Source organism: Acipenser ruthenus, chromosome 20, assembly GCF_902713425.1.
Source record: "Acipenser ruthenus chromosome 20, fAciRut3.2 maternal haplotype, whole genome shotgun sequence".
Lineage (NCBI taxonomy): Eukaryota > Metazoa > Chordata > Actinopteri > Acipenseriformes > Acipenseridae > Acipenser > Acipenser ruthenus.
Genome location: NC_081208.1, coordinates 29394522 through 29409031, shown reverse-complemented (window position 1 = coordinate 29409031; position 14510 = coordinate 29394522). Strand labels below are relative to the sequence as shown.

At 41.8% G+C, this 14510-nt stretch overlaps 2 protein-coding genes across 2 annotated transcripts; one reads left to right on the top strand and one right to left on the bottom strand.

Annotated features, from left to right (window-relative positions):
- Positions 1-1488: 1488 nt before the first annotated feature.
- Positions 1489-8051, bottom strand: cenpt (centromere protein T). Its single transcript, XM_034041611.3, has 14 exons — positions 7840-8051; positions 7259-7364; positions 6972-7092; positions 6730-6874; positions 6477-6564; positions 5905-6053; positions 5528-5591; positions 5086-5222; positions 3953-4807; positions 3186-3584; positions 2861-2963; positions 2529-2696; positions 2268-2372; positions 1489-1873 (listed from the first exon to the last, which is right to left on the bottom strand). Exons 2-14 carry the CDS (start codon positions 7351-7353, stop codon positions 1750-1752), a joined length of 2553 nt encoding a protein of 850 aa, XP_033897502.3. The 5' UTR covers positions 7354-7364; positions 7840-8051; the 3' UTR covers positions 1489-1749.
- Positions 8052-8232: 181 nt separating this feature from the next.
- Positions 8233-11020, top strand: LOC117425507 (THAP domain-containing protein 11-like). The gene has a single exon (XM_034042467.3). It carries the CDS (start codon positions 8880-8882, stop codon positions 9768-9770), a length of 891 nt encoding a protein of 296 aa, XP_033898358.1. The 5' UTR covers positions 8233-8879; the 3' UTR covers positions 9771-11020.
- Positions 11021-14510: the final 3490 nt, after the last annotated feature.

Genomic DNA, 14510 nt, shown 5'->3' with positions numbered 1-14510 from the left:
CGCCTTAATCCAAGACAACTTACAGAAACTAGGGTGTGTGAACTATGCATCAGCTGCAGAGTCACTTACAACAACATCTCACCCGAAAGACAGAGCACAAGGTTAGGTGACATGCTGAAGGTCACACAATGAGTCAGTGGCTGAGCCCAGATTTGAACCAGGGACCTCCTGGTTACAAGCCATTTTCTTTCACCACTGGACCACACAGCCGCCTATTACAAATGACACAATTACAGTTGTAATAGACCCGTTCTGCTAGGATCTTACAAGCACAGCTCAGGTCCTGGTCAAATCTAAACAAGCTCTAACCACAATATATACTGAGCATCAAAAGAAATGTATCACTTATATTTGAGCATCAAAAGAAACATATCACTTATATTTGATCATAAAGGCGCTGCTGTCTTGACAGACGTGGCATATTGCTTTTTGTCTGCGATTCTTTATTGCTTTTGTTCAAGCTTGCAATTCAACACCTGAAATCACTCCATATCCAGCGTCCAATCAACTGTCTCACTAATCAGGTGATTAAGTGCATATGCTTCAGGCATAGTCATGGTCAAGGATGAATGATCGAGTGATTAAAAAGAAAACAAACACATTTCGTCAATGTCCATCATTTATATACCTTTTCTTTCCGAAATAAATGTGTTATAATAGTGATAAGTTTCTTTTGATCCTCTGTATTTATTATACAAGACTATGCAGACATGAACTCGTTTAAATTAAAGCCTGCTGTGAAATCCTCAGAAGCACACCCACCACCTTTAATTCTCTTGAGAGTTGCTGTAAAGGAAAATACAGTATATTGTTCTCTGCAGTTTGCTGAAGATAAAGTCGGGAATTTCCTTACGTTGTTGAGAAAACCGACAACTGCATAAAAGCAGTATCTCGTAGCGCGCACAAAGGAGCTGGGCAGCAGGACGTACGCACTCTTATTTAGCTGCAATTCAGTATTTCTAACCTAATTCCCAAGCAGACAGAATATTCCTCTTGAATTAAAAAAAAACAAAACAAGATGTCAATATTAATTTATTTACCAAAAAATATATATATATATTTTTAAGTAAGAATAGTTTTACATTTTTCTTCCAACTTATATGGACTAGATCAGGATTGAACTGTAAATGTACAATAGGATATATACTTTTTCTAATTATTTGAACAGGGAGGTTAAAGTCGCTGACCTGAGGACTGTCTTTCAAAGCATCGACCTCACTGTGGATCCAGACTGTGGAAAGATACATCTGTCTGGCTTTCCAGACAGAGAAGGAGGACTTGGAGCAGGCTGCCCCTGTGAATGTGAACTCAGCCATGCAACGGCTCTTAGCTGCAGACATCAAGTGGACGGGGCCTGGGCCAAAAGAAGACTAACAAACTCACAGCAGGACTCTGCTCCAGTGCCAATTCTCTCTCTGTAAAATATAATCTACATCTGCAAAACATATTTCATCCTGTTTCAGCGCATCAATAATAATTTAAATCAGACACAATTATTCTAATCTTTATTGCATTTCCAATTACAATTATACACAATGCCTGGCAATAGTAATAATAATTTTAAAAATACATTTAAAATAGACAAGACAACATAAATGAAGAACTGGCGCAGAGGCAAGAAGTCTGAATCATATTCTTTAAAACAAAACAAAAAAAGTAAGTCAGAAAGCATTGGCTGCGGAACACCAACAGGACCAATTGTTACAGGGGTGACTAACAGCTTGTGGATAAAGCCCAACGTGGAGAGAGTTACATCTTGGGAATCACCCGATTCCCACTGGTAGCCACAGGTATCAGCAGCTTCCTGTATTCCATGGGAAGATGGCGCTCAATCAGCACTTTCAAGGGCATCTTGTCAGAAACAAACCCCTGCCTGCAAGAGCAAAGAGAGAATGCCAACAGCTACTGCAATTACTTTTACATCAAACCTCCCATTTAAAATCCTTCACAGGAGCTGGTCCAGTATTAAAAAGACTGATGGGTGTGCTGTATCTGTCTATCTTTATACAGCACCCTTCATGTGTTCACATCAGAGTGCTTCACATATAAAAGAACAAGGGGCAGTCCACAAACCCTGATCTACAATAGGTTAATGAGGGCTCAGCTATTTTAATTATTTTGCCCCATACTAATGTATGTTATATTAATATACAGCATGCCATTTAAATTGTTGCTTTTAATTTGCAAAACATCTGTATTAATTATAAAATGAAAGCTTGCAAGCTCTTTAAAAACAGCTCCCCTGATAGATATTCACTGCCACGTACCTCTTAAGGAGAAGCTCCACATCAGCCAATTCGATGGTCTTTCTTTTAGCATGGCTGGCGTATGCCTCCAGGTCATCAGAGAGACGGTCAAAATATTTGTCCATACTGCAGAGGAAAATAAAAGTTCAGGTTTTACACTACATAACACACGAGCTCTGGAAATCCTGCTCAACTCTCTATAACCTCCTGTCTTGTAGTAACTGTTTTGCAAAACATCAGTGTGCAATATTGATGCCAGCTTTAATTAAAAGAAAGCCTTACCACTGCTGCAGAATGGGGTAGGTGTCTCGGGACACCGTCGTCTTGGCAAAGTGTGAGAAGACAGAATTGACTAAGCTTTTCGGCAGCCCAGGCGCCTTGTCTGCTTTCCCCACTTTATTTCTTTTCTGCTGGGGCTTCTTCGCCTTCTCAGCCGACGGCAGAGACTTACTGAAAGAGAAATATAAAGGATTCAGGTACTCTGCCGATTTCCCTCAAGCGACTAGCTTTCATTCTGTATTCATTCTTAAAACAGTAAGCTGCAGTGACACCTGGTGTGCATGAATGGACTGCAGTGGCAGTACTCAACTGAATCATGTAAACCAGCTACTCACCTTGCAGCTTTTCCCTTGAGAAAACGAGGTGTGGACAGGCTGGAAGCAGGTGTTTCAACAGATTTCTTGGTGCGCAGGAAAGCTGGCGTTTTCAAAGAGAGCTCTGTATACATACAAAAAAATAAAAAGTTAAATATATATATTAATTATATGCAGACGCACAGTATAGCATTCGGTCTACACAAGGTATAGTTTATATTCAGGCTGAGCAGTAAGTCATGGGCACTGTACTGTTTCTACAGTTTCATTTGACAGTTGCCCTTGGTTTCTGTAGCATGAATGGTTCTATACTGGAAATGTAATTGGAAAATGTGCCACTCCTTACCTACGCTCTCCGCTCCATCGCTCGCTAACGCTTCTTCATCATCATCTTCGTCCTCCTCCTCCTCCTCCTCAGCCCCCAAGGCCCCTCCAGCAGATGTTTGTGGGGTCTCTTGGGCAGAGGCCCCTCCTGAGGTTGGGCTACTCAGCCTCTCAGATTCGCGAGGTGTCTCTGGAGCATTTGCTCTTCCACGCTCAGATGCCTCAGCTGCAAACGGTGTGCTTGGTTCCACACCAGGGGTAAACGGCGTCTGGTTCAATGAAATGGTATTGGTGGGATCGTTCACTGAATACGTGGGACCCCCAGCCTGGCTTGCACTCCTCTGCTCAGCATGCTGGAATATGTGAACTGCAGATTCAGGCTGCCTGTCAATCTGACTAGAAGCTGCAGGGCTCTCAAATTCTGAAACAACATGAAAAAGTTAACACATCTCCTTAATTTATTTATAAAGTATTAATCCTCTTCCAGGCTGGGTCTATTTTGGACAGACCCATTCATCCCTGAAGTGTATTGCACTTTTCAGGTCGGTAATATCCCCTTATTGAAGTAACAGTCCGAGACACTGACTATATAATGAAGTTTGCTGACTAGTTGCCAGTTACGTTTGGTTACCCCATTATCAATAGAAGATGGATCTTGTGTAATCTCATATGAAATACAATAAAATGTATGCAATCTACAAAGATCCATTTGAAAATACATGTGGTAGATAATGCTGTTCACTCAGGAGGAACCTATAAATACATGCATAAATAAAAAAATGAGGTTACCTTTACCCAGATCTCCCCCGTCCCCAGTGAAGCTGCCACTGTATTCTTTTCCTCCGTACATCGAGTCAACACCCATTTCCTTCACTTCAGTCTGTGAACGAGTGGCTCTCCTCTCTGTGTGCTCCGTTTCCATGTTTTCAGGTTCATCCAGGACCGATTCTCTTTCTTCCTCTTCCCCAACTTCTCTCTCCTCTGCTACCTCTTCATCCTCGCTATCATCTATTACCTCCTCCTGCTCCTCCTCCTCTTGTTCTTTGGTCTGGTTCTCATCTTTATGTATATCATCTACCTTCTCTTCTCCCTCTTCATCCCCATCTGCAACATCTACTTTCTCATCCCCCTCTTCCTCCACCATCTTCATCCCAATCTCAGATGGTTGCCTCACCCCTTCTCCCTCCACTTCTGTCTCCATCTCGATCTCAGATGGTTGCCTCACCCCTTCTCCCTCCTCCTCCTCTCTCTCCATCCTGACCTCAGATGGCTGCCTCACCCCTTTTTCATCTTCCTCCTCCACTTCTCTGTCCAGCTCCATGCCAACTTCAGATGGCCGCCTCACCCCTTCCTCCTCCTCCTCCTCCTCCTCCTCCTCCTCCTCCTCCTCCTCCTCCTCCTCCTCCTCTATACTATCAGCGCCTTTGATTGAATGCAGGGAGGCCGTGTGCATTGCAGGGGTATTCCGTCCAGCAAGGTTAGGGGACTTGTAGAAAGGCGGTTCAAAGAGTTCAGTGTTGTTGAAAGCGATCTCCGTCAGATCCGGGGGCAGGGCAGCACTGAGACCCAGAGTGAATTTCTCCATGCCAGGCGTCTCGCAGAGCACTTTCTGGGGGTCCACGCAACTTTTTTCCAGACCTGCCACTGTTTTCAGTTGGAGAAAAGAACAAAGCAATATTGAAATGTATACAAGCTCCTAAACAGCAGTCACTGAGTGCACAATTGTACCATGTTAAGTTTTCTATATCTTCTATAATGCATATATGTTTTTTTCAAAGCTTAAATGTTTAGGCAAAATTCTGAACTTTTAAACTCCAAAATGATTAACACCCGCCTTAGATACTTTACAAGGCAGGCTCACAGCTTTACTTTTTCAAAAAAAAAAAACAACAAACACATTCTGGGTAAACAAAAATGATTACTTTTCTTGTGTAAATAATTTTGCACCCCTTCTTCAAAATCCTCGATGTTGATGGCTTTGCGTTTGGGGGCCCTCCGCCGCAGTCCGTGGTTTTTGGGGTCTTCCTCGACTGGAGTTTTGAGAGACAGGTTGAAGGAACTGCAATGGACACGCCACATGGAAAAGGATTAGGAACAGGAGCAGAAACACCACAAGCAGCAGGGATCTACTCCAGGGGTAGACAACCTTGGCACTTCCAAACCATTCCATTGCAGGACTTTGTTCCAAGCAGATCCTTTATTATTGAATTGACCTGGAGGTTAATTAAATAAAGGATCTGATTGGAACAAAGTCCTGCAATGGACTGGAAGGGCCCAGGTTGCCTACCCCTAGTTCTTTAACTCTTCCTCATACAGGAGGATCACGGTGGACAAGTAAGCCAAGATTGTCCCACAGTACATTACCTGAATGAAGCAGTGCCTGCAGACAAAGCTGAGATGTTCTCAGTTGGCTCTTGCTGCTGATTTTCTGCAATAAAAAAAGTATGGTTTCAGGTTAAGATTGTCTGAAATTAAATAGAAATTTAGAAAATGACTGTATGTGCAGTTTGTATTACAGTTTTTATAAAACAAACCAAAACTACAATATTATTATCTATGGTTACCATGCACATGGATATGGTAACCAAACCTATGTTACAGGTGTTCAAGTAATTAAGGACGTGGAATTGACAGAGAGCCACAAGTGAGTATCAGTGTTCTAGTGCACATCTTCCCTGAAATAAATGAGGTAACAGATTGAGGCAGGATTTTTGCAGAGCCACATAGCTACACAACCCTACCTGCTACCTGCAGTGGCGTCGCTTCCAAGTCTTTTTCAAACACAGTGGTGCTGATTTTTTTCTTGGGTCTTTTTCTGCTGATTCCTTTGACAAATGCAGTAATATTACCGGTGGACAGATCAGGTAGATCGACATTAAAAGTCTCAGTGCTGATGGGAGAAAATACATCAATAAATAAAATAAAAAAACAGTACCAACAACAGACAATTCCTTGGCAAATGTCATGCTGCCAATTAATCAACAGAAAGTATGCCTTACCTGTGCTGTATCATTTTGTTTGGATCTGTGTTCATGTCAGACAGAGGTGGCCAAAACTGTCCCTTCCACTTGTGGTCTTTTTTCCCTACCCTGTTCTAAACTGTTTAACTGAACAAATTAAACCTCCATCCAGACCCTGAAGCAGTTAATTATCTCATTAAACCTGCAGCGGAATGGCCCTCCAGGACTGGGATTGGGCACCCTATCATTGCAGATACAGCAGCACAAACACACACACAACCTCATAGAGAGGAAGAAAGCAACGCTAGCAACAATGACAGAGCAATAAGCAGACTAAATGAAGTTTTGAATACCTGGGCCTGGAAGCTCCTGGACTGGATGCCTGATCATGGTCATCATCCCTCACAGGTCTGTTAGGAATCACCAGCGAATTGTCAGGTTCTGCAAAAGGAAAAACAGTGAATTTAATTCTCCATTAACAGCAGCTTTAACCAAAGGTTTTTGGAGTAAATGCATTTCTGCATCGCCTAAAAATATACATTTTTTTTCTATTCAACTTTGGATTGTAAAAAGGTCCCAGTTTCTGGGGTGTTTAAAGGCACATACGTGTTAGAATGATCCTTCGGAGAAGACCTCTTGGTGTAAATTCATCCTGCTCCTCTTGGTTTCCCAGCACGCCGGGGCAGATCAATGGTTTGTTCACCTTCGAAGTCCTTTTAGTCCTGACAGGGTGTGGAGATTTGATCACACTCTGCCAGAAAAAAAATAAAAATAATAATTATATATATATAAAAAAGAACACATACAGAGTTGTGTTTTGTTTGTAAAGGAGAAAGTTCAAGGCGTACCTGTAGTATCTTTTGTTTCTGTTTACTGCGGAGGGCAATCGAGGGAGACATGAGTCCAATGTCATGTCTCAGCAGTCTTGCACTCCTCCTTTTAGCATGGCCACTCTCCAACTTTGATTCTCTAAAGGATGGAAAAGAACAAATGGACCAGCTAATACAGATGCTGAGGATGGGGGGGGGGGGCGTAGGGCCCTCTGCTGCTGCTGCCCTTTTCTTGCTATGTGGCAGCTTTAAACCACCCTGCTATGCTGGCAAGCGATTATGACTCATAATAAATGTTAACTTACCTGCGCGTTGCCCGCACTGGAGTCTGATTGGGCTCTGTACGCATCACAGCTTTGAGCAAGGTGCGCACGCTGACATCTTCGTCTGGGGAACTCATTTTGATTCAACCTGAAGATTAAGAAAGAAAAAAAAAAACACAAGAGAGCGAGTCACACAACGGCAATCGAGAAACTGTGTAAACCAAGCACTGGCAGTAAACAGATTTGAATTGTCTGGACAGTCTCACAAGAGCTATCCTAAGAAATGAGGCTGCGTGTTGTCTGTTATTTATTAAAGTTAACTTACAGCAAAGAAACAAATTAACATCGACTGACTGGAATTGTACGCTAGCTACCGGAAGACTGAGTGTCGTCTATGGTTTCTTATTAATTACGTTACTATTTGTTTGGACGTTCTTCTAAACTAGCAAAATATCGACTGACGTCATAACCTGTAGCGATTGTCACTGGATTAAATTTTTTTGTTATAAAACGTACCGGTAATTTATTGATCTGACAAAACATGGATAAAATAAATAAATAAATAAATAAATAACAACGCATTAGACCCAAATGACATACAAGCATCTGGCATAAACAATTACCGTTTTCTTTTTGTCAGAGAATATGAAAGACGATGATTCCTCGATGCAAATAAAAATGTGCTACGTTCAAAACGTCTTAATTATTTGTATATCGCATCAATATAAACACAGTTAGAGCACAGCGAGCGCGTCATTGTACATTTGACTGTTGTTTTTAAAACCACGATCCCGCCTGGAAATTCAAGAAAAGCTCGCGTGAGTTCCTCCTGCTGTTCGAGAGATTCATTGGCTAATTCGCGCCACATTCTATGTTTTTTTTCACATACACGTATTGACGTCCTTACGTTCGTTTAAAACGTGCTATAGGCTTCTGGTAGCTGTAGTTTTTTGGGTTTTTTTTAACACTTAACGTTGCTTACGTCAAATACAATAATGTTGTGTACGTTTGCAGGCGGGAGCGTATGGAGTAGTAACGCAGTTTTGACAAATATTCATTGATATGTGGATTCTGTTCCTTTAACACTTTAGTGTAAAAAAAAAACTATACCGGATCTCTGCATTTTGGCACAGAATACATGTATAATTAAAATAACACATTTAAAATGACGATAATAATACTATTCTTTTTACTTGTGTAATTAATTGCAAGATAAAATTGAAATGATATTCGTAAAGTAATACACGTAACAGATTAAAACAAAATAATACATATAACATATATTTTGAGACGTTTCTTTTAGTTCACGTGGGGGTGTTGGAGGGGGACTTTTTTTTAACGTGACTGTCGTTTGAATGGAGAAAGTGATTAGGGAACAGCGGCCTGACTTGACAGAGGGGTTCAATCACTGATTATAGATTACTGATTAATGTTTATAGATCAGTGGGTTCAACACGGCACGTTTGTAAATTACTTTTTCACCAGTAGTCGTCATGTTCCACAACCGGAAGTAGTTAGCATTGTGGGACTTGTAGTTCCGCTCTGGAGGTCCTGGGGTCGATAACAGCGCGCGGAGGAGAAAAACAAAACTAAATATTTAAATAATTTAAAAATATTTCACTGGATTGCAAAAAAAAAATCCTAGGTAGGCTTCCCGCTAAGCATGCCTGGCTTCACCTGCTGCGTCCCCGGCTGCTACAGCAACTCCCACCGGGACCGCGAACTGCGCTTCTACACCTTTCCAAAGGATCCCGTGCAGAGAGATATCTGGCTGAAGAACATCTCCCGGACCGGGGTGAGCGGCTGCTTCAGCACCTTCCAGCCCACCACCGGCCACCGGGTCTGCAGCATCCACTTCCCCGGGGGCAGGAAGACCTACAGCATTCGGGTGCCGACCCTGTTCCCGCTACGCGGCATAAACGAGAAAAGGGGCAGGCGAGGAAGGAACAAAAAAGTGTCTGCCCATGCCGCCGCCGCAGCTACTGTTGTATCCACTCCTGCAGGCGCTGCTACTGTTGCTGCCACGGTCGACGTGACAGCATCGTACGCACCCTCTTGCAGCCTCCTCATCGCAGTGAAACACGAAGACACCGGCATCGGTGCCAACGAGCAGGGGGTGAATGACCAAAGCGCTCAGACCGATCGCAAGAGGGGACCCGACGAGACAAAGCCCGTTGACCTGACGGTGCAACAAGAAGCCCTCGGCTTCTGCGAGCCAGTGGCAGCGTCCACCTCGGAGGGGGTTCAAGCAGCCCCAGGGGGCGACCTATCATACCCTACAACCTCCACCCTGACCGCCGCTCCGATTGTGGTGTACAATGGTAAGGAGACGTTTGATCACTCGTACTCGCTGACGTCCGGAACCACCTCCACGGAGCTGCTGAAGAAACTGAACGAGCAGCGGGATATCATCGCCCTGATGGAGGTCAAGATGAAGGAGATGAAGTCGACCATCCGACAGCTCAGGATAACAGAGGCGAAGCTGAGGGAAGAGGTGAGGGACAGAGACAGGATCATGTCTATGGCTGTGTTAAGGAAGAAGCACGGCGTGTAATTCTGTCTGTGTTGCGTGTTTTTATCAAGAAAGAAAAGGAATGGAAATTTAAAAAAAGAAAAAAAAAACTTTCTGAAAATAAGAAAACACTTTTTATAAGGGATTCCAAAAGTTGTGTAAAACCAAAAAAAAACTAAAGTTTTGTACAGAGACATTTTAACAGTAAAGTATAACTTTTCATTGTCAAATGTTTTTTCTTTTTTTTCTTAAAAAAAATGTTGTTACTAATGTTAGATAGTTAGTTATTTCAACATGTTAGCTCATAATATCGTTAAACAAAATAGCATTGGCTCCTGCAGAAGCTCGGAATGATTTGTCATAGTTGTATCCAAAAAAAATGTTTTACTGTATTATTAACGCGCTTACTATCACCCTTGGGCTTTACCACCCCAGCCAGGACACGTTTTCAATCAACAGGTGATTTAGTTTGTAAAACAATTTTGTTACCCAAAGTCTGGATTCTCCAATTACAGTATCATTTGATCGCGTCTCATACAGTAGGTGACGTTGAACCTCGCCTTAGAACTGAGCGTCCTGGAAGTCAAAGCCCCACATCACTGGGATGAGCACAGGGATGTCTCTTTCAAACTCTGATTGGTGATGAGAAACGTGGCTGTGCATCGCGTTTTGAAATGGGATTTATTTACTTTGCTGGCTAAATACTGCAGCTTTTTAAAAAGGGCAACGTACTGAAGAAGGGGAGTATGGTGTGGTTTTGGGGGGGGGGTCCTAGTTTGCAGCTCACGATGAAGAAGGGGTGCAGTTAAGGGATACTGGTTTCCGAGAAGCCCCCCTCCAGTACGCTGTGCAGGGTGCAAGCCATCTCCATGTGCCTTAGACTCTCCCAGCTATTAAACTGGATTCCAGCTGGTCCCCTGCATTGAAAAGAGAAGCCGCGTCAGGAAGGGAAAGATCTGACAACTCAACTCAAAAACAAGGAACAGAGATACAGTGTCAGCCAAAGACATTTACTGAGCTGCAACTGTTATTACAGGGATGAAGTTAGACTCCCATTGCATAGCTGTTTGATCTGTTCCTGGTTTTACTAGGAGTTTAACAAGACATGCCTGAGCTTGTTACCTCTGCACACTGGCGAATCAAGCTTGTAGTAAAACCTGGAATGGGTGAAACTGCTTTGCAATGGGAGTCTTGTTTCTTTCCCTGTATTACGAGGTCCATGCAAAACATGTAGTGGTTCTGGCAAATCTTTTTTTTTTATCTTAATGAAATAAAAACATTCCTGTTTGGTACTGGTTTAGTATTTTAGATCCATACTTTTATGTTGTGTTAGAAAACTATTGTGAACTGGCTAGGCCTGGGAATATTCAGCACTATTCAGTGTTTAATAATTGTGGAAGATATTGTTAATTGATTTTTTTTTTTTAGTTAAGCATTAATTCCATTACACTGGCTGTAAAGCAGGCACAGTGACAGGTTTAAATTAAACTGACTACCCAGTTATGGTCTCAAGCTCCTGCATGTCAGGATCCAACGAGGGTTTTTTGAATGTACAAAATATTTTGGGGTCACACTGTGAAATCCAAAAACAAATGAAGAAGACAAGCAGCCCAGTCATGGAGGTACACATTGATCGGAATACTGGAAGCAACATCGGGGTACCCACATGCCAAAGTCAAGTGAACCAACACCCCCCACCCCCATGTCATAATTCTATGGTATTCTGTTGAATCATATCCAAATGTTTGTTGGATACACCTAATTACATGTGTTACCTAATAAAGACATGCATGAGAGAGCTGGTTCACCTTGTCACATTGGTATCTGTTTGTTTATTTATTACAGTTGAGGTGCATATAGGTTTTCTGTGTGGGTATATGTGACTTGCATCCACACAAAATACACAGCAGGATTCCTGTACCTCGGAATTCAGTTGCAAACACAACACAGTGAATTGAGATTGCAACACGCTATTAAAATCCCTAATTGCTGCCAGTACCAGATGCCAGTACTTCATATGCATATTGTATGTTAGTTCAGTTTTTTCTGTAACTGTTGTCTGTGATGAGTTTATTCCCGGGATTCCTGGCAGAAACATTTGTTTTATAATAAACTAATTACTTACTGTTACATCATAGTGCAGGTCTGTGTTACTGTTGTAGGTTTGTTTGAAAACTAAAACAAGTTCTGTCGCAACAGCCAGGTCTCATACTGGTTTTGCAGAGGATTTCAAAAATTGCTGATAGATTCGTCAAGTTATTACCTTAAAATTACCTGGTTCTGAATGCATGGCTAGTGAATGTGTCTAGATCAGGCAAAGCCTGATATTCCCTAAAGCCAAAAATAAATCCATGCAAAACAAGTAGTGGTTCTGGCAGCAGTGTGGAGTAGTGGTTAGGGCTCTGGACTTCTGACCGGAGGGTCGTGGGTTCAATCCCTTGTGGGGGACACTGCTGCTGTACCCTTGAGCAAGGTACTTTACCTAGATTGCTCCAGTAAAAACCCAACTGTATAAATGGGTAATTGTATGTAAAAATAATGTGTTATCTTGTAACAATTGTAAGTCGCCCTGGATAAGGGCGTCTGCCAAGAAATAAATAATAATAATAATAAATCTGCAAGTCAGTATTTGCTCTGCCTGTTGTGCAGAACATCAGCATGTCCACCTATTTCTGCTGATTAAAGGCCCATTCTTGTTGCCCTGGGGCAACATACACTTTGTAACCATCGGAAGTGCAGGGATGGAAATAAGACACCCATTGTATATCGGTCTGATCCACGCCTGGTTTCACTAGGAGTTTAAGACGACGCACACCTGAGCTGGTTACCTGTGCACTGGCTCATCAAGCGGGTATTAAAACCTGGAAATGGGTGAAACCTATTTTGACAGGTGGCACCCAGAGCACAGTTTGGACTTGCATTTCCGCTGAGAGCCTTATGCTATGTTCCTGGTTGCCATTTTAAAAGTGAAGGTATACTGGCACTGCCACACCTGGAGTTTTTTCCACGTCTTTCATTCTTCTCTCTTGTCGTTTGGATTTTGTAATGATGTGGTACATGCAAATCAAATAAACATCATGTGACGTGGCAGCGAGTGTGTGGAAGGGTTCTTATGGCTGGAGTTGATTGGAATTAGAATCTCTCAATCACTTGTGGTTGGGAGACTATGATGGTGAGTACAGAGGTGAAGATCAAGCTGTCGGGTGGGTGTTCCCAGTAAAACACAGCAGATTGTAGATAATACAGGTGTTTAGAGTTCTGTACGGATTACTGAGAGCATTAAGATATACCGGCGGGGTTCTCAAACACAGGTCTTTTGTAGAGTTGTGTTACAAGTCTTATCATATGAATAGAAATAAAATATTTGTGTTGTTGTTGCTACATGTAGATGTAGTTTTTATAATATATGAATCATGACGTTTTACACAAGGGGCTCGCAGAAGTCATAAGTCACTTCAAAAGGATCCCAGCTAAAAAAAAGTTTTAAAATCGCTGCACTAGACAGGCACAAGAAGAAAATCAAAACAGGCTCTCCGGTGCATTGAGTCCAAGGCACAAGACTGTACTGCTGGGAGAGGACTGGTGAGCCTCCATCCAAGGGAATGCTACAGCAAGCAGGCCAGTGGAGGAAGCTGCTGTGTAAAAACACATATCCCAAAGCAAGCAAATAAATTTCCTGTTTTAATCAGATCATATAATGTTCCAGTCACGTGTTTATTCCCCAACAACACACACAACTGTATGAACTCGGTCCTTAGTGAATCTCCCTTTTTCATCCAGACACACAAGCGCACTCCTTAGTCATCCAGTTTCTGCAGATACATGGGAAAACGTGATAATGACTTTTGAGTGAGGCATTCTTTACAAAATGCTTTTATATGAATTAAAATTAGCTGTACTTTATTGCTATTACAAAATGATGATGGGCGTCACATGGAGAAATTATTAAATTATGTTCTCAGTGTTATTTATCAATCAATCAATCAATCTTTATTTTATATAGCGCCTTTCATAGTGGACCACCATCACAAAGCACTTTGCAAGATGCAGTAAAAAAAAAAAACTGCACAATAGAATAAATACAGTGAAAAACAATGCATAATAGAATAAATACAGTGAAAACCAATGCACAATAGAATAAATACAGTGAAATACAGGGCACAATAGAATAAATACAGTGAAATACAGGGCATAATAGAATAAATACAGTGAAAACCAATGCACAATAGAATAAATACAGTGAAAAACAATGCACAATAGAATAAATACAGTGAAATACAGGGCATAATAGAATAAATACAGTGAAATACAGGGCATAGTACGTTACATTTAAGGAAGATGATGCTAAAATAGACTATCAACATTTACAAATGCCAGCAACAATAATTACTATGTAAACCCATGCAGAAAATGTGGTTTCATTTAGGGATTTTGCATTGTTATATACTGTATGTAAAACAACATTAACTTAGAGACCAGCAGCTTTCATGGTCGGAGGAAGCGTGTGTCCCTATTAACACAAACCGGACAATCAGAGACTAAATTATGAACAAATGTAGTGAATTGTACTTGCGTGTAAAATTGAAAATGATTGTGGGACGTTCATTGATGCTGCTGAGAGGCAATTAACTCGTTTAGGACCTGCTTGGAATAAAGACCAGGACTGAAATTGATCTCGAGAGCTGAGTACCACTGCTCCACTCAGCTGAAGTTCAGAAAACACTGAGCCTCGCTGTCTCTCAGCGCTTTGCGTTTATGGAAATGTAGTTTTTTAGAATCTGT